The 20182-nt window shown below is 37.4% G+C and overlaps 4 protein-coding genes and 1 long non-coding RNA gene across 5 annotated transcripts; 3 read left to right on the plus strand and 2 right to left on the minus strand.

Moving 5' to 3' along the window:
* The first annotated feature begins 1188 nt into the window (after nt 1-1188).
* Nucleotides 1189-2772, plus strand: LOC148918498 (uncharacterized). The gene is made up of 2 exons (XR_016125695.1): nt 1189-1325; nt 1451-2772. It is a non-coding gene; the product is annotated as an uncharacterized LOC148918498 (long non-coding RNA).
* Nucleotides 1204-4633, minus strand: INT2 (inositol transporter 2). The gene is made up of 6 exons (XM_008227290.2): nt 4244-4633; nt 4041-4111; nt 3094-3429; nt 2892-2999; nt 2003-2605; nt 1204-1887 (listed from the first exon to the last, which is right to left on the minus strand). Exons 1-6 carry the CDS (start codon nt 4374-4376, stop codon nt 1405-1407), a joined length of 1734 nt encoding a protein of 577 aa, XP_008225512.2. The 5' UTR covers nt 4377-4633; the 3' UTR covers nt 1204-1404.
* Nucleotides 4634-9642: 5009 nt separating this feature from the next.
* Nucleotides 9643-10936, plus strand: LOC148918499 (glutaredoxin-C9-like). The gene is made up of 2 exons (XM_089048988.1): nt 9643-10141; nt 10258-10936. The coding sequence occupies exon 2, from the start codon at nt 10316-10318 to the stop codon at nt 10742-10744; it is 429 nt and encodes a 142-aa protein (XP_088905114.1). The 5' UTR covers nt 9643-10141; nt 10258-10315; the 3' UTR covers nt 10745-10936.
* A 1767-nt stretch (nt 10937-12703) lies between these two features.
* LOC103325151 (endoplasmic reticulum oxidoreductin-1-like) lies at nt 12704-17184 on the plus strand. The gene is made up of 10 exons (XM_008227291.3): nt 12704-13181; nt 13564-13695; nt 13941-14196; nt 14410-14520; nt 14776-14894; nt 15282-15386; nt 15548-15750; nt 15853-15976; nt 16462-16640; nt 16730-17184. The coding sequence occupies exons 1-10, from the start codon at nt 13035-13037 to the stop codon at nt 16731-16733; spliced, it is 1380 nt and encodes a 459-aa protein (XP_008225513.2). The 5' UTR covers nt 12704-13034; the 3' UTR covers nt 16734-17184.
* Nucleotides 17185-17551: 367 nt separating this feature from the next.
* LOC103325152 (uncharacterized) lies at nt 17552-19598 on the minus strand. The gene is made up of 3 exons (XM_008227292.3): nt 19251-19598; nt 18451-18563; nt 17552-17913 (listed from the first exon to the last, which is right to left on the minus strand). The coding sequence occupies exons 1-3, from the start codon at nt 19390-19392 to the stop codon at nt 17833-17835; spliced, it is 336 nt and encodes a 111-aa protein (XP_008225514.1). The 5' UTR covers nt 19393-19598; the 3' UTR covers nt 17552-17832.
* Nucleotides 19599-20182: the final 584 nt, after the last annotated feature.

Below are 20182 nucleotides of genomic sequence, written 5' to 3' on the forward strand. Positions count from 1 at the left end.
TTGCTTTCAAAATCATGACCCATGACAAGTCAAACACTCATAGAGATGCATAAATCATATTCAACTGAGGTAGCGTATAGCTGTAACAATCTGTTTTTTTTTAATAAATAAAAAATTTAGGGAGAGATTGACTACTCTCACCACTATGCCAGAGTAAATTCACAACATAGAGTCGAAAGAACTTACGCGTGGCATTCAACTGCTAACTGACCGATATGGATTTATGTAAGAAATTACATATCGTGCATCAATAAGAACTGCTAACGATAGAACTTAAACACTGATAGGGCTACACAGAGTTCATAAACCTTACTAACTGAACAAACTCTCATCAACTGTAACAATCCTTTTAGGGCAAGCTAACAAGCTCTTGTTCAATTTGACCTAAAAAGTCTAGGTTGACTCTTCACATTTTTACTTCTACGTTGTGTTTTCTCTCTTGTTGTAGAAAATGGTGGGTTAGATTCGTTAAGATTTTCTGCTCATACAAATTTCGACCCCAATCCTTCCCTTTTATGTCAATCTATTTTTTTTTTAAATTTCTTATTTTTATGAATTCTGTTTTTAAATCTCAATATTTTAACTTTTATTAATTATTTAGTTACGTTCATAAAATTCTTATGATTGATAGTTTCGATTCGATTAATAAACATAATATGTCTGATTGTCTGACGAGAGAATATTTTCTTAGTTATATACATTATTTTCATTGCCTCCAATGATAGCAATAAAATAAAAAGCCTTTTGCAATAGGTAACCATCCTTTTCCGTGGGTTAAGCTCCCACTCAAAAGGCTAGAGATAAGGAATTAGTTATCAACAAATTCACCGACCTCATGATTACAACAAATTGTTGGGCAAAACCACCAAAACTTCATGATTATATTATATTTTACCATAATCGGATTATGCAATTTTGGCGCCAAAGTGAACCCAAATTGGGCCCCTCATCTCTTTTATTTTTCAGAAAAGAAGGCTCCAAATACTCTTATTGGGCTATTAGTCAAGTTGGGCAGGAACCGCCCAAATCGGATATTTTGGTAGAAAGGATAATCTTTTTGTCTAGCTGTTTAGTTTTTTTTTTAAAGAAGAATAGCTGCTTAGTTTTTTTTTTTTGGATTACTGACTCCAAGCACAACAGTATCATAGGAGATTCCAATGCTGCAGACTATTCTGATAGTTTCTTGTCATTGATGCCTCTGTGTGATGAGAACAAGTCAGAATTTAAACAAGTCCAGATCCACATTCAATGAGAACAAGTAAATTTAGGCACAGCCTTCTTCCATCAAAGCTGGAGTTTCTTTTGGTTGTTTGAACTCAATACAGGTTATAATTCAGTTTGCTCTCTTGGAGATTCTATTGCCCAATTTCCATGCTTCCCTATTTCATGCACGAGTTTCTATTTTCACAAAGCTTGGCTTTTTTCTAACGTCTTAGGCCTTTTCTCCCAGAACTTGAAGTGCAAAGCTCTAAGCTCCAGCATCTTCTCAACCTCTTCAATTGGAAGCCCCTTTGTTTCTGGTACATAAATGAGGACAAAGATCAAGGCTACAACCGAAATGAGCCCGAATATCAGGAATGTCCAAGAAGTTCCAATTGCCTGTGTTAGAGACAGGAAGGACTGAGCAACAATGAGGTTTGAGATCCAGTTTGCAGTAGCTGCTATCCCTCCGCAAACGCCGCGGTACCTTAAAGGATAGATCTCAGAATTGACAATCCACGGGACGGTGCCCATGCCAGGAGAGAAAAATATGATGTAAAGTGCCAAGCCAGTTAGTGCAAGCCAACCATATTTGCTTGGACATCCTCTTGTGTACCACAACCTGTGTTCTACATGGCAGGTATCCTTTGTTGTGTCATTTGAGATCAGACAAGCTCCAGGAAGTAGCTGCAAGATATCAACGATAACGATGATGATGATGATGTGTGTGACCACAGCAAGATAAAACAACAAAAGAAAAAATCCTGGAAAACGACCAATGTATAGGGAAAATGTGAATTACCTTGTCAGCTTTTGAAGCACAAAACCCGCAATCTGGAGAGGAAGACTTCAAACACTTCATGCAGTCCCAAGCTGCAGAGTTTCTGGCTGAACTATAATCCGGGCAGGTGTAGTTTGTGAAGTGAGACGTTTCGATCGGGCTAACAAGAGGAGAATGGGAAGTAGTCTCGTGGAAAACTGCTGATAAAAGGCCGAGTGAGATAATAACTCCACACAAACTGATGATGAGAAGCTTCTTTCTGCCAGTCCTGTCAATGAAGTATACGCTCACAATGGAGCCCAAGGTATTGAGACCAGCAGTTACAAGTGAGAGAAGCAATGCAGTTTGATTGGATGCAATCCCTGCCAGCTGAACTATGGTGGGACTGTAATACATTACTGTATTTATGCCCACAAACTGCTGGAAGACCTGAAGGCCAACACCAGCAATCAGTCCTCTTCTCACCGTTTTCGTTTTGAAGAGTTCAATAATGCTAATTTTGTTTGAAGAACCTATTTCTCGGATCTCAGTTTCAACGGACTCCTTTAAAGCTTGGATCTCTGCTTCAACCTCATCAGCTGAGTATATTCTCCTCAGTATGATTTTGGCTTCTTCTTCCCTCCCCTGTTAGTAAGAAAGACAAGTGTTCAATATGATAAACCTAAACCAAATGTGTGTATAAATATATAAATATGTAAGTGTTCAAGCCGTTATCATCAAGTCTTCATTGTCTTAAGAACATGTGTGTAACCTTTTGAAATACTTGATATGGAGTGCTTATATATGCATAATCTTAACACTTCAGGACTAAGATCAATGGAAACTCTACTACATATACGTATTCTTAAGTAACTTTTTGATGGAAGTACAAAAGACTAAAATTACTAGGCTTATAGTGCAAAAATAGAACCTTGCGGAACAGCCAACGAGGAGATTCTGGAAGAAGCAGCATTAGGATGAACTGAAGCAGAGCTGGAATTCCTGCAACACCAAGCATCCACCGCCATGTCCCGGGGGCCTAAACAAAAAACATCCACAATTTAAAGTTTAAGTGCTAAGAAGCCACTGAATAAATAAACCAATTAAGCATGAAGAATAACACCCTTGTTTACCTTGGTGAAGGCCAAGTTGATGAGGTAAGACAGGAACTGGCCGCCAGTAATGAGAAACCCGTTGGTACTAACAAGGGCACCTCGGATTTTCGCAGGAGAAGCTTCCGAGATGTACAGAGGAGCTGTCATTGATGCCATTCCAACACCGAGTCCAACGAAAACCCGGCCAACAATGAGAAGGGCTGGGTTAGGAGCAGAGGCCATGACCACAGCACCAATGAAGAATAAGAAATCTGCTATAAGAATTGCAGTTCTTCTTCCAAACCTGTCATTCAACCATCCCCCTATTGCAGCACCAATGATGGCTCCAGCCACTGCCATGCTCACTATGCTCTCCTATATATTTGACAACACCATGCATATTGAATGAACATCTTTACTACTTTAAATTGAAATATTTTTTTTTCTGCAAATAAGTGGCATGGTTATATTGAAAGAATGACATATAAACATGAACAAATCCCATTTGCACTTAACAAGTTGGCTAAATTTTCACACATCTTATTATTATTATTTTTTGGGTCAATTTTCACACATCTTATTAACACTAAACAAGTTAGCTAATTGTCAGATGAAATTTATTAGTCTTTTTTTATTATTTTTGTGGATTGACCCAAGGTTTGTTGGGCCCATCTTTTGGCTTGAGGTACTTAATTGTAGCGGTGGAACCAATTGGGTTTTTGTTTGTTGGTCAAATTGAAGCTCAAGCCAGCATGTGTCAGGCTGAAGCATCTTTTGGACTCTTACAAACTTACAAATTTAAAATGGATTAAACATAATAATTTATTCAATCTGTGCTGAGGTGCATTATTTTTGTCAACCAGCACAAGAAAATTACAAGGAGAACAAAAGATGATTGAAGTGGGAAGAAGAAGAAGAAGATAAGGAACACAACACAAGAAAGAAAACTTGGATTATGTGCTGTGTGTGTTTCACTTTCACCTCACCTGCAAGACTGTCTTTCTATCCACAGATTTGAAGTCATCTCTGATGTAAAGAAGAGCTCCTGATATCACTCCTGCATATGTTTACCAATTTACCCACAGTTAATTCACATGAGTCACTGAGCCACAACATAATGGCATAATGAGAGAGAGAGAGAGAGAGAGAGAGAGAGAGAGAGAGAGCATTTGAGTATTTGAGTTTTGACCTGTGTCATAGCCAAAGAGAAGGCCACCAATTCCAGCAGAGAAAGCAAGACGAAGAACATAAGGGTTTTTCCAAGCCAAAGAGAAACAGTCTCTGAAGGCTGATGCATCTGCCTCTACATGTACTCCTTCCATTCCTTTACAAGAAAAAGAAAACACAGAGCCAAAGGCATAACCTTTTTCTCCTTTTCTATGAGAGAGAGGTGTACTAGGTAGCCATAAAAGGGCTGGCTGATTGGTTTGAGAGAAAGTGAAAGAAAAAACTAAGTTTGGAAGATGGAAGCTAGGAGAGAAAACTGAGAAGGGAGTGAGGCAGAGAAAGGCAGTCAGTGAGAATTTATGTTTTGTCTTTCTGTTGAGAGAGAGAGAGAGAGAGGTGGATGGATAAAATTACCCAATTAATTATAAAGAAGGGAGAATTTGAATTTGAAATCTGTTCCTTTTCTTTATACACCAATATACCTTCTAACGTTGATCCCATCCAATTTTTTTTTTCTGAGAGATTGATTGTAAGTGCTAATAGAGTCTCATATTTTTGGTGAGTATTAGGTATTCTACACTCATAAAATTCATTAAATTCGTATTGTCCTAAAGGGTTGTCACCCTTAAAAAGATGCAAAAAAAAAAAAAAAAAAAACAAACTTGCCGAGTTTATCAAAGTGCATGCAACATCAAGTCATTGACAAGTGGAAAGCCAAAATGGATAGGCTCAACTCCTCTGAACTGACTGACATGCATGCAATGCAACAAACTATTGCCACTTTGCCTATTTAGAAAGGGTTTCTTCAGCATGATACCTGAAACCTAATCAGTTACAACCAAGCCAACTGAGATCAGACTAATCAATAGGTGCCCAATTAGCAAACAAAACATATACATTTTATATCACTTGATTGTGTGTTTCGGGAAACTGTTATTAACACTACAAAAATGTTATCGTGCACTCTATTTTTACAAAAAATTGAGGGTTGAAATTTCAGTCCTACTCATCTCGGGCAAAAGAGCTAACAAAGGCCTTTCCAAAGAAAAAGAAAGAAATTTTTGTTGGTTTCTTACTTTGTATAAAGTGAAAATGAAAAGAGGATAAATAAAGAAAGAAAGGAAAAGAGTGTTAGAGTTGGCTAGGAGTATTGCTAGTTAAATTTGAAGCGTAAGGCCATCTCCAATTATGGGCTATATTCCAAATATAGCCCTAAAATAATGCAAAACCCATCTTCATATCTAAATTTTTTGGCCAATTTGGCCTTTTAGCCCTCCAAGCCACATTTAGACTTTGCTATATGCCAAATTTTTGTGGGATCCATGCATGTGCTTTTGAAGAAGATAAATTATCAAGTGTGGGCAAGAGCACGAATCATCTCGTGCAAATGCACATCCAACAGCCAACAATAAAAGCGTTGATGTCATCGATATATTTTTAAAAGCCTTTTTAAATGTTTTCAATTTGTGTTGTTTAAGAAAAATTTATAAAAATTATTGGTCATGATCATTGGAGGTCAGACTATTGAAACCCAACTAATTTTATTTTATTTTAAATGTGGTCACCTTTTTAAATGTTTTCAATTTGTAAAAAAATTTATAAAAAATTACTGGTCATGACGTTGAAGGTCAGACCATTGAAAACCATCTTTTTTTTAATAATTTTTTTTATTAATAAATAAGTGTGGTCACCTTTTTAAATGTTTTCATGGAATACTGTCTCTAAATAGTAGTTTAATTAAATTAAACAATACATAGTTGTGGAATGCATGAGTGTTGTACCATAGTTTTTCTCAAAATGGGGAATGCTATCAACCTTCTCTCTAATCTTTTCTTTTGGACCTTCTCCATTTTTGCTTGACATGTGTAATTCTTTTTACACTTAAATTAAAACAATGTCATTAATATATTATACAAGCTAACTTTTGCTTTCCAAGTTTACCCTTATTAAATATATTCAATTTATCTAAAAAAAATTTACAACTTTCTTACCAATTTTTTTTAATGTCAATTTTTTTATTTAAGAAAATTTCTGCTTAAAAAAAAGAAGAAAGGAAATGTCCCCTTTTTTTAACGTCAAGTTTAGACTTTTTTTTATTAAAAAAGAAGAAGAAGACATTTCATCTTCTTTTTTTTAAAAAGCAAATATTTCTTTAAAAAAAGTAATTGACTTTAAAAAAAATTTAATAAGATGGTAAGAAAGTTGTCAATTTTGGATAAATTGAATATATTGAATAAAGGTAAACTTGGAAAACAAAAGTTAGCTTATACAATATATTAATGACATTGTTTTAAGTATAAGGAGAATGACACATGTCAAGCAAAAAATGGAGAAGGTCCAAAAGAAAATATTAGAGAGAAGGTTGCTAGCATTTCTCTAATTTTGATGTCAAAGCACATTATGATGTCAAAATAAGAAGAAATTCTTCCGTTGGATGGTTGATGCGATGGATGAACCATCACGAGTCTGTCGGCACACATAAACAAGAGGACTCTCTGCAATGCGATGAGTAGGAATTTTTATAGCAACACATAGATTGAGACATGCAGCTAGCTTTTCCCCACTCCACTGGAGTCTGTTTTTACTTAAATACAGCAATATCACAAACGCAATAGCTATATGGTGATAATCATTGATGATGGGTCTCTGCTACTGCTTGGCAAAAGCAATCTATTTTTCCTCTACAAGCGACTCGAAACATTTGATCTATAAGGGTTAAAAAAAACCAAGGCAAAACATGAACATCCTAACAGTCATGGCAAAACAAGGCAAAGCTGTTGTTCGTTTGTTTCTTAATCTCTTTTTCATGCATGAACTCATGTGACTGATTAACTAGTCAACCTATCAATTGTTTAATATGAACGATTATCATGAATTCTGATATGAAATATTTTGAGGATAAGATAGCTGTAAACAAGCACAAAAATAGTCTTATCCTAATTTGGCCTCATTTTGGTCCATACGATTGGATTGAATTAGATCGAATTGTAAATTGTACTACTTACCCTATCATGGAGGTTACTTAGAATGAGTGGTTATTGTCATCCAATTTAGTGCATTTGTTGATTGAGAACCCAAAGGTGAAATTCAAGCCCAAATTAATAAGTACAACTCCAATATGCTTGTCCAAGTTATGAATGTTGTTATGCACCAACTTGTTATGTTTGGAATTGCTTCTTTAGGAAGCATTTCTGCTCATAAGTAATTATAACAAAAGTGCTTTATTATAAAAACCTTGAAATATTCATAAGACATCCAAGTGCTTTTCCAGAAAACACATAGCATATGCTTCTCCATAAAGTGTTTTTATGACGCATAAGCACTTCTAAATTTTTTTTGCTAAACGCTATCAGAATTTTTTTTTTAACCCTTCCGAAAACATTTCCAAACAAACCCGCCATACCAATATTCCAAGCAAATATGCATATAATTTTTATTCATCATATGTGGAGTATCGAATTAAATTCATGTTAGAAATTTGTCCAAGTCTCCAATAATGTAATGTGTGCTCTAAATCTTCCCATGCATCCCAAATTACAACAAGTTCAGGATATTCTGTCCAAATCTTAGATATATATATATATATATATATATATATATATATATAGAGTGTTCTCTCACAAATATGACAAACTTGCAAGAAACATAAATTTAGCACCATCGATTACAAACCGACTGCAAGTTAAATAAAAACAATCTTTATATATCAAGGGAAAGCCGTATAAAATGGAGCTCCTAAAATCTACCAATCCAAAAACTTCCTCTCTCTTCTCTCTCAGATTATAACCAATGAACAAAAATATGAACTGTAGCATTTTCCCTCCATCACAACAGCTAGCAACCAAAACCAATTAACCTAAAAACCTCCTCCTAGTCACATGATTTTAGGTACTTTCATTGGTCCTTTCTCCAAAATGCTCACATTTGTTACACACAAAACACCATCATCAAACTTTCATGCCTCGTAATTATAATGGACACAGAGCTGCAACTCATAAAAAACCTACCTGCACAAATACTGCGCAGAAATTCATCATCAAACTGCAGGCCTGACCCGGAAATCGACGATGAACATCGATACACAAGCTTGAGGGACATCATATTGAACTCGCCACAACACAGCACCACAATCCCGGAGGAGAGTGACTTTGAATTCGACCCTTCGAACATCACGATTCGAAACCAGCTGGTGAAGCGTGCAGCCTCAGCATATGTGCAGTCAGCTGCAATATTGGCCAGCGGTAGAAACCAAAACTTCATTGCGAGCTTCTGGGGGAGGCTTAGGGGCAATGTGACATCAGGTACACGCTGGTACGCTTATGTTAGGAGCCCAATAGAAGCTTGTTTCAGGCCTATTTTGCAGTTTTTAGCTTGCATGGTTTGGAATGTGATGACCACATTGAACATTCCAATATCTTGAAGCTAATATATATGGTGAATGTTTCTCTTCTCCAAGATGGGTTTATTTTCTTTTGGGTTTTGTCCTTAAATTTATAGGCTTACAGTTCCATTTGTATGTAACACAATGTTGGGTTTGCGTTATAATTTCTGAGGTACATAATGTAAATTATGTGTAAATAGTTGTCTATAATTTATGATCAAGTATATATTTAATCTTCTGCTAACCCATTAATTCATTCATGGTCACCATAACTGAGCTAATTGGTTGCTCATGGCCTTCATCTGGGCTTGTGAGTCGAGAGCCGGAGCCCGGCAGCAGGGCTACATTTTCTCCAACCCTGTCTGTCACATGATGTTTGGTATTGAACCTCTAGCCAGTTTGCTGCACCATTCATCTAAGGTGAGCTTCTATAATGAGGGGCCTATTGTTGAGCGGTTCAATTCATCCGCCCCCAATTCACCCTTTCATTATTGTAACCCCTCGTTGCAGTCTCTCTGTTATCTTGGCCCTGGTGAAGCAGATATTGGGCCTCATATAAGGACACATTTTAACACCATGGCCTAGTCCTTCTGAAGCAATCTTCTTAACTCATGATTAGGCACTTCTGTTTAGATGCAGAGGACTTATTTATCACATGCAAGCTCTGTAATTATGAAGTACACTTTTCAACACTCCTATCCTCTATGCATGCCTTTTTGATAGGCAAATGAATGATCAATTAACTCCACTGTTTAGCGCAATTTGGAAATTGACAGGCTTTATGGAATTCATAATTGAATCTGACCAGCTAATGGATGTAAGCAAGCACAATAATTATCTTGTTTTATTGAATTTATAAATAGCTTCAGAGGCTATAAAAACTGGTCGACGTTGAAAAAGCCGTACAAGGCTCACGCGTTCAAACTTTAAAGACATGAGAAACTGAGTGTGAGTAAGCAAATTACAGCAATGCTCGTACTCTATATATCCCCCGTCTGCTCTTTGTCCCCGCCATCCAAATCCCATGCCTTTTACTATTACAATTAATTTGGTCACTTTTCTTTGATCTCTCTCTCTTTCTCTCTCTCTCTCTGCAGCTTGCCTTCTCCCAACCCAAAGTATTTTTGTGTGATCAAGCAAACTTTTAATTTCTGTTGGGATATTTTTCCTTTCCCTCTTTCTTCTGTTTCTCTCATGGACCCCTCCTGTAACTTACAGTTTGTAAGAAAATGATCATCGAAATGCATATGGCTTGTGGGTTTCGTTTGACTGACGCGTGTACGGTGGATGATCAATCATGCATGGCATTGGTATGTAAAACCCTTTAAAACCCACCCTTCCATTTTGCCCCAATCCCTCCCTCTCTCTCTCTTTCTGTTTCATTGGGATCAAGTGCCCTGCTAGCAGCAACCCTGCCCTCAAAAGCTTTTAGATTTTAAGGTGAAAACGTCCCGACACTTGAAGAGGAAGAGGAAGAAGAAGAAATTAGTACAGCTTAAAATTATTACTACGCCCTCTTATTTTGCCTCGTTTTCCAAGGTACAACATAATAATACACAGCTATATCTACCTAGCTTTCTCATCTTTTTTGTTCTAACTTCTTACCACACATTTCTAAAGTTTCTTCCTTTTTACTTTGTTTTCTTGCTTCTCAGGCCCTCTCCTTTTCCTTTTCTCTCTCTCAAGGGAAAGAAAAAATATATCATACCAGCAATGCAGGTGGCGAAGAAATCAGCAGGGATTCCAATGGACCCCATCACCATGGCTGCTGAGTCAAGAGCGGGGAAACTGGCGGAGAACAATATCATGGGGGCGATGATGAGCCCTTATGAGATGGTGAGGCAGCTGGGGGCGTGCAACGCGGTGGTGGTGTTCAGCATGAGCGGCTGCTGCATGTGCACCGTGGCCAAACGCCTCCTCTTCAGCCTCGGGGTAGGCCCCTCCATCATCGAGCTCGACGAGCACGTGGCCGGGGCCGACATCCAGGCCGTCCTGTACGAGCTGGCGGTAGACGGCCAGCAGCCGATACCGGCCGTGTTCGTGGGAGGGAAGTTCTTAGGTGGCGTGCAAGCGCTCATGGGTTGCCACATCAATGGCACCCTCGTCCCTCTCCTCAAAGACTCCGGTGCTCTCTGGCTCTGATCATCAACATCATCATCATCATCATCATCATCATCACCGCCATGATCGTCATGTCATCATCTTAAAAGTGTTTAATTATTAGGTTTTATTAATTTCTAGGCTTATTACATATATAGTCTGAGCAGTAAGGTGGTTGTACAGACTATATGTAGCCGAGCTAGTTAATATCAATATCTGACAGTTAATTAATATTACAACCAAGATTATATATTATATATGTTGCAATAATATTTCTCTCTATATTAATTTCTTGTTTTTTGATACACGCCACATTAACGAGCGAGGGATTTGAACACATAATATGCAAAATACCTTTAACCACTTGCGCTACAACCTCTTTTCCTAATTTCTTGTTATAATAAATTGATGTTACATATGCTCTTTTTTATATTTTATATATATTTGTGTTTAATTAATTTTATGATATTGTTATATTCTGGAGAGGAGAGGAAAAACATGAACATATATAAGATAGTACCTGAACTGCATGTTGCCGGAAAGATGGTATATCGAGGATATCTGGAATGTAATTCAAAGGGGAGTGACACGTCAGCTGGACCCACCGGACTTAGCCGTACTCAGATACTGAGGGCATGCATGCCATGCGAATACTGCAACTGCCTGTAGTTTCTCTCTCAGGCTTACATATTTGCTAACGGTATCTTTGAAAGAAAATGATATGCATTTGACCCAAACTCTGCTTTTTCTTTTTCTTTATATTTTCTTCAATTACTTTCCTTTTCATTTACCAAAAGTAAATAGCTAAATAAATAAATAAATAACAGGATTTTTTTTGCTTTCTGTCTGAATAAAAAGCATGTGCTTTTACCATGGTTTAATAATGGTTTATTCTATCTCAGAAAAGAGCAGACAGTATGAGTAAGAGAGAGAAAGAAAGTGGCTGTAACCCTATAGGGGCAGTTTGTACGACTGAGATCTGCCCCCTCTGCCGCAAATGTGATCAGAGAGAGAGAGAGAGAGAGAGAGAGAGAGAGAGAGAGAGAGAGAGCTTTCAATAATTTTATATTTTGTTGACTTATTTTCTTTTACTTTGTTTTATGTGAAATGAAAATGGTTGGTTGTGGACAGGAAATCAGAAGATATGAAAAATTTGACCATGATGTGTTGCCATTTCCTGAAACAGAGTACATGTGAGGACTCAAGAATCCCCAGCATTTTTGTTTCCCTGACCTTCATATCCATTGGGATTGACCACTTTCAGAACTGATCTTGTTCTCATTTGACTCTTTGACTAGCCGCTACCTACTATATGACTATCTACTCTCATCCACAGATAAGGCACTTCTCATTTTCATTCTATGAAAGTTGAAACATTTACAAGAACACTTAATTTACTCCATTGAAACACCCTATTGCACTTTCTTGTTTAATTTCAAGTAAAAACAAAAAGTAAAACAATACATCTTCAAGTTTTCAAAGGAAAATGTTAGAGGCACTAACGAATTTCCCAACTGTTTTTACAACTCTCTCTCACATGACGTGAAACTCATAAGATAATGAGATCATACATAACCCATATGGGGCTCGATTTATGTGTGAGAATTGAGAAAATAGTTGGTGTGTGTAGTATTACTCATCACACGCATCTTTGATATTCAAATGGAATGGGCTGGACCTTGAAGGGTTCAGGACTAGAGTTGGAGGGGCGGGCTGGTGGTGGGATTTGGAGTGGGTTGTGTGGGCTTAAACCAACTAAACATCAGCTTTAATGGTAGAACACTTTTCTCCACATTTACGATAAGAGTTCAGTCCTCCCTCCCCTCATTTCCCCTGAACCAACAAAAACCCAAGAAGAGCTCATCGCCATCTTGAAATGGTAACCAGGCATATATGCAAATTTGGGCTTTTGAACCAGCTGAGCCAAGTATTGGGCTCAATTTCAGCTGACCCGGCCCATCTCATAGAGCCCAAAATACTGAGCCCATTTACCAGTTCCGCGGATTTTCTCCGACTTTTCCCACCCGCCCATAGTCGGCCGTTGATTTTCATGGAATTTTCCTTTCGCCCATCGTCACGCTGCAAATCAAACCAATTCTCACACAAAAACCATCAAACCCCACAAAACAACGCCTAAAACTTTTAATTCCCTCTTTGATCTTTCCAATTAAAACTAAATCCACTGTAATTTACCTCCTGTATAAATACATTTCCTTACCAGCTAAGTTACAGAGATCACAAGACTCAAGACTTTTCCTTCTCATTTTCTCTGGAACCAAGCAGGGTGGGTTTTCGAAAGTTTTAAGGTTTTTGTGTACCATTTGTTGCAGTAATGGCTGGGGAAAAGGGTAAAACAAAGCGATGGGGTTGGGCCGTCGGAGCGCTGATCGCTGTATTTGTTGCCGTGGCCATGACATCGAGAACTGCTCCTAAAATCTCATTCTTCGGACGCTCTAATAAGCCTTGTAACTGTACTCAGGTACGCTTTCTTGCATGTTCTGTTTGGTTACCGAGAAAGTAGAGAAATGACTTCCTGTGGAAGATGGGAGGTTTAAATTTTGAAACTTGATCGTGTGTTTATTTAAGGTGTGGAATTTTTGAACTTTCAATTTCAGGTCATTGTAACTAAGATGGCACATTGTTGAATTTGGGATAATTGGAATTGTGTTAAATTGAAATCCTGCTTTACATTATTCAGACGAATGCGAAGCTTCTTAATTCATGAAATGGAAATGATGTATTGTTTGAATTATGTGGACTGGGACTGGATGTTAGAAAGACTTTTTTTTGTTGTTGTTGTTGGTGGTAATTGGGATTATGATTTTTCTGCTGCTTGATTTCCCCCCTCATAAACTGTGCAGGAAACACATAAGTATAGTGGGATAGTGGAGGATTGTTGTTGTGATTATGAGACCGTGGACCATATTAACAAGGAAGTTTTGCATCCATCACTCCAAGAGCTCGTTAAAACTCCGTTCTTTCGGTATTTCAAGGTTAGATGATTTCTATAAGTTGGCTAGATTTGTATGCTTGTTAAGAAATAATGAAATATACTATTCTAATTTTATTCTGATTAATTAGTTAGGGACATATGTGAATCAGACTGATAAATGATGTTTTAATCTGTTGTGAACTTTGCTGCTGTATGTCATTCTTGAAATATATTATTATTTTATTATTCTGTTGTTCTGCTATGCATCTGATTTTTCTGAAGCATGGTTGATAAAATTTGTTTTAGGTTAAGTTATGGTGCGACTGCCCTTTCTGGCCTGACGATGGTATGTGCCGTCTGCGAGATTGTAGTGTATGTGAATGCCCAGATAGTGAGTTCCCAGAATCGTTCAAGAAGCCCCATCATGGCCTTCCATTGGATGATCTTGTTTGTCAGGAGGGAAAGCCTGAAGCAGCTGTTGACCGTACACTAGATAAAAAGGCATTCAGAGGCTGGACAGAAATAGACAATCCCTGGACGAATGACGATGAGACAGACAATGGTGCGTATCCTTGCTTTTCCTTCTCAGCTTAACAGTTCCGGTTGTTATATGATAAGTTATGTCCTGCCAGTTGTATTTTCTTTGAAAATTTTAGTTTGTATAATGCAAATTTGAATAACTTTGGTGTAAAGAACACACTTGATGATTCATGATTTGAATGATTAGAATAGTTTATTGTACTTGCAATGATTGGTAGCACATTTATATTTGCAGCTGAGATGACATATGTGAATCTTCAACTGAATCCTGAACGGTATACTGGCTACACTGGTCCATCAGCTAGAAGGATATGGGATGCTGTCTACGCAGAGAACTGTCCCAAATGTAAGCTTTTACTCTCTCTCTCTGCCCCAATGCTAGTGAAAATGGTTGCATATTTTACTCAATTGACTCTTGTGCTTAATTTGAAAAGTACAAGTCAGCAATTCCTCCTTTTAGAAATCTTTCAGTGTAAACACTTCTTCTTACAAATTTTTGGGGCACTTACACTGCATGTTTCATTGTATCTAAGATAAGATTCCACTGAATTACTAGTCCTTATTATGTGAATGTTGTGTTCACTTTCAAATTCTTCTCCAGATCCATCTGAAGAGTTATGTGCTGAAGAAAGAATTCTGTACAAGTTGATATCTGGTCTTCATTCCTCTATTTCAGTCCACATAGCTTCTGATTATCTCCTTGATGAAACTACACAAATGGTACAAGTTCTGATTCATCATTTCCTTTAAGACTTATATTTTACACAGAAAACAGACAGTTTCCCTGATTTCTGAAAGATTTCATACTGTACCCATGCCCCATATATTTTATACCCGTGGATCTTGATAAGAGATATCAACGGAAAATTCCTCTTTATGACGCCTGGAAATTTGTTAACTATTCAGAATTTAAATAAGTCTATAGTGCTAACCATCACTGCCATTATCTCAGCAATGAGTTTCTTTAAATAAAAAGTTGGCAATCTTGGCTGTTTCGTTATTAGATGCATCATGAAGGCAACCATAGTCTTTCACTAGACTTATCATTTACATGCCTTTACTTTAAGATCTAACTTTATTTTCTTCTTTCTAAAATTTCTGTTTCAGTGGGGTTCAAATCTCCCATTAATGTATGATCGGGTCCTAAGATACCCGGATCGTGTCAGAAACTTGTACTTCACGTTTCTCTTCGTTCTCCGAGCTGTGACAAAGGTGAGTCTAATAAGCTTAAATTCTTTTCAAAGCATTATGTTATGCTTACTGGTAGGCATACTGAGCATACTAACAGTAGTTTTCACTTTTTGTATATTGTTACTTTTGATATTGTTTATCTTGCTGAGATAATAATATCAATCTTGTTCAAATGTATTTAGGCTGCAGATTACTTGGAACATGCTGAATATGACACTGGTAATCTTAATGAGGATCTGAAGACGCAATCCTTGGTCCGACAGCTACTCTATAATCCCAATCTACAAGCTGCATGCCCAGTCCCATTTGACGAAGCTAAGTTGTGGAAAGGACAACGTGGACCTGAACTGAAGCAGAAAATACAAAATCAGTTTAGAAACATAAGGTTTTTTTTTTTTTTTTTGGGGCTTAGTGTCTTGATATTGGTAAGATTCATAAGTATCATTTTTATGTGACTATGATTAAACTGTTTACATTGTCATTGTAGCGCACTGATGGATTGTGTTGGATGTGAGAAATGTCGACTTTGGGGGAAGCTTCAGGTCCTTGGTCTTGGCACAGCACTTAAGATCCTCTTCTCTGTTGATGGCCAACAAAACACTGATCAGACTGTAAGCATCTCTTTAAAAGCTAATTTTATATGGCTCTCAGGTGAAGAAACATGTTTTGCAATGTTATTTAGTCAGGTCTCAAAAAATTGCGTATGGACCCTTCTTTATCTTTGATTTAGAGACATGTTCTTAAGATAATAACAGCCAAAAGTAGTTACCAAAATTTTGAACTATTTTGACAAAGATTTTGAACAATTGTTAGTTATCGCATATGGTAAAAGGTTCTAATTATGAAACTAATTATGGAACTCTAAGCAAGCAATGTCGACATCATTTCCTACTCTGTTAAAATGACATAGCATGTACAAACTTCCCATCAATAGTTTTTTGGTTTTTTTGGAATGGACAGTCTGATCTTTACTCTGTGAGTCATGCATGCACATCCATATGTTCTTTGTCATTTGTGATTACATCATTTGTAGGTGTAATTGAGTGTCCAACATACTTTTTATTTTGACTGAATTCTATATTGTATTGCTCTTCAGCTGCACTTGCAACGGAATGAAGTGATTGCCTTGATGAACTTACTCAATCGACTCTCAGAATCTCTCAAGTTTGTTAATGAAATGGGACCCTCAACTGAAAGGCTAGTAGAAGGGCAGATTTCTCCACCCACCGCCCCTAGTTGCCCCATACAAAGGATGTGGGCATCTTTAAAATCTAGGTGTGCAACTTGCTGTTAATACATTTAATCTCTCTTCTGCTGCAGCACTTTGATTCTTGCTGTTATTAAGCTGATTACCTTACTTGCAGGTAAGGAGAACTAATTGGTGATACCTCAAAACAGCACACTTCTAAAAATAATTTAAGAAACCCAGTTCGGGTTTTCAAAAGATTGACCCATGGAAGGACAGAGGCATGTAACATGTAGATGGCTAGATACAGAGATGCGTACAAGAACCTCAACAGAATTTTGTACTTTATTGAATTATGAACTTTTCAAATAAAATTAGCACGACACTTTTGTTGTTTCACAATAGGTTTGCTGAAAGTTTATAGTAAAATTTGGTGGCCAAGGACTTCGACTTCACTTGTAGCAGAATGATTTTGTCGAAGTCCAATTCAATCTTTCTTGTTTCACTTGACTCTTCTTTCTTGTGAGGTTAATGAAATTGTTTTATGCATCATTCATTGAAAACCTTGTGATGTAAGATTTTCTATATGAGCAAGGGCCAGTAGCGCCAGCTGAATTTAGTTCTTTTTGTTTCCATGGTAAAGTAATGCGTGTTTAAAATTGTTCAATCTGCAATGACATGATCTGTCAGCCTTTTTTGTATCCAGCAAGCAAACCACTATTGATGCCCTATCTTTCTTCAGCCAACAATGCAACCTAATTTGCACAAATAGGATGCACTTTGACAGAGGTATTTTGTTAAATCTGAATTCATGGTGGTCGCACTGATTAAATACGATCGTACAAGGTAGATCACTAGAACACATTTCTTGCTACCCAACGGATCTGTCTGCCTATTTTATGCTACTTGCTAGTGGTCAGATAGGTGCTTTGGCAATAACTCTCAAGATGTACAATTATAGACGGGACTAAAAATATTGTCAATACCACAGATCAGCTAGTAAACCCACAAATGAAGCAAAGCTACATAATTAGGCAAAGGAAGCTCCCTTTCGGTTACCAATTTTTACAAACTACTAGTTGTGCAACCATAGTGAACCGCAATAACCGGGCACTTTGTGCATCATTCAAAATTTACATAATATATCATATTGATGAGGTAAATGTGGGTATGCTGTGTTGTGCTCAAACAAGTTGAAAGTCAGGAACTACATAGCAAGTACACTCCAAGGGAGTTTTCTGTGCAGATTTGACAGTAAGCCGCAAGCAACAGTCTCAGCAGCTAGCGGGTTTTCTTTAGCCGCTTGGGGGGTCGCATTGTCTCCTTCTTCAAATCTTCTGGAGGTTTCAAGTCAATAAATGGCTGCAAGCATATTTAAAATCCACCAATGGTGAGAATCAATCAAAAGGCATGTCATCATTCGGTAGAACTTAAAACCAGCAATCATCGATATACAGCAGCGCAAGTGCTTAATCACGGATTCAAGTCATACAACCATGAATTTTTTCAATTGACAAGAAAAATTAAAATGGGTGCCTTTCAACTATATTATCCAACTAAACTATATGATGGCATTAAAAGTACAATAAAAGTAACAATGCGAATGACCAGCCAAAACCAGACCATATGACCAGCCAAAACCAGACCTTATGACCATCCAGTCTAATTTTCAAGCCAAATAACCTTTAGATTCTGGACCTTCAGATATAGGTCACTCCTGCTTACAGTTGTTTAAAAATTATTAACCAGAAGATTGACAAAGACTAATAAATTTTTTCAAGGGCATAACAACGTTCGTGCTTTATCAACACTAAGACCTAAGAGATCCACCAAGCCATATGAATGGGAAACAACACTTGATCAAATTAGTACGAGAAACAAGAGGGCACCATATCTGACCTCATCACATTTTCTTTGAAGTTCCAAGAGCTCTTGACAGTATGCAAGGCATTCCGCATGGTATACAGCAGCTAACTCCTTTATCAAGGCCTTTCTTTTAATGATGCCAATCACTTCAAAAAAGAATATGACATAAGGTTAGAGTCATGGCAGAGGTTCATTATAATAAATCCAGTGCCACAAGGAGCAAACAATAAATCTCAAATCTGCCACGATATATGGCAAGACAAACACACATTATCTGAAGTTTTCACAAGAGAGGTACCACTTAAATTAGGGAATGAAATCGCTAACTGTGATTAGACATATCAAAACCATTTATGCGTGTTCCGTGCTTCATGTAAAAACCATCTCAAAGAGCACCAGAAAGACTACAGAGTTGTCAACCATAAATTCAAGTGAAATATGAAAAAGAAAACAAGGGTTTATCTTTTGTTTCCTACTTCCCACAGAGAATAGATTACTTTTACACGCATGTAGTTACACAGGATTTGCAATCACTGAGCCGATGTATCAAGAAAAAACGAACAAGAATTTGAGCCCAAGAGAAAATTTAACAGACAAAATATCTAAGCCTTAGATTTTAACAATGTGACAACTTCCCAATTAAAAAGTCAAGCACTCTCCTTAGAAAATCAACTTCAATTGTGAAATTCCACATCTTTCAATAAACCCAGATGGGAAAAATACAAATTGAAACATAAAAGAATCCTAAAAACCTAATCACACTCGCAATTTCAGAAAGAAAAAAAACCCAAACAAGAAAAATACAAGAGCGAGAGAGAGATAGAGATAAGTACTTCGACTGGGATCGAATGGGGGAGCAGGAGGGTCGGCCTGAGAGGAGGAGGGTTGCTGAGGGGTCGCATCAGAATGAGGAGCTTCAACTTGTTCTCCCTCTTCTTGTTCTTGTTGTGGTTGTTCTCGTTCTTCTTGACCCATTGAGGTTGTTTCTCGGAACTCCCAGAATCCTCTGAGGGGAAATCACTAATCAGCAATTGTTTTGATTAGCTCTTACCCGAGTATATATAACTTCTGTGACTTAGGAACGACTCGACAACATTGTACGGCAAAGGAACCACCCTCTACCACTTCACACCATGAACAAGTGTTTTGGGGAATTTTGTATATTTTCCTGTACATGTGTTACGGGTTATGCTTTCCTCTTGCCTTCTTCCCGCTGAAGTCGACGTAATTGTGTTTGTTTGGGCCTGTGCTCAGCTTTAGTCGTGCTCTGGTTTTCGTTTATGCCTCTGTGTCCTTTGGGCTTTTTGCTAGTTTCGGTTGACTGTGTTTTGAGCAACCCATTTGCCTAGGCATGTTCGTTGGTACCCAATTATTGAAGATTGTACTACTTCTGTGGACACCCACAATCTTTTTCAGATTATACCAACACTATCCTCTAAATAATTTTTATCTTAAATAATGAACTAAATATATGAAATAGAAATAAAAAATGGGGAAAAAAAAACACCGACTGCCAACCTGGCCCGGTCTCCCTCTGCTGGCCACTCCACTCCTACAATAGAGTAGTTTTTATCACGTGACGATGTTGAGTGACAAGAACAATCCTAAAAGAGTCAGCGACCTTACTATAATCCCTCGTTATAGTCTTCCTATATTAAATAAGATAACAATTGGAGTATCACATGCCCACTTAGCTACAAGGCCCATCACATTTTGTTCATGATATACCAATTCTTGGATTTTAATATTACGAGTTATACAAAAA

The sequence above is a fragment of the Prunus mume genome, linkage group LG3 (genome assembly GCF_029339155.1).
Source record: "Prunus mume cultivar Tortuosa linkage group LG3, ASM2933915v1, whole genome shotgun sequence".
NCBI classification, from domain to species: Eukaryota; Viridiplantae; Streptophyta; class Magnoliopsida; order Rosales; family Rosaceae; genus Prunus; species Prunus mume.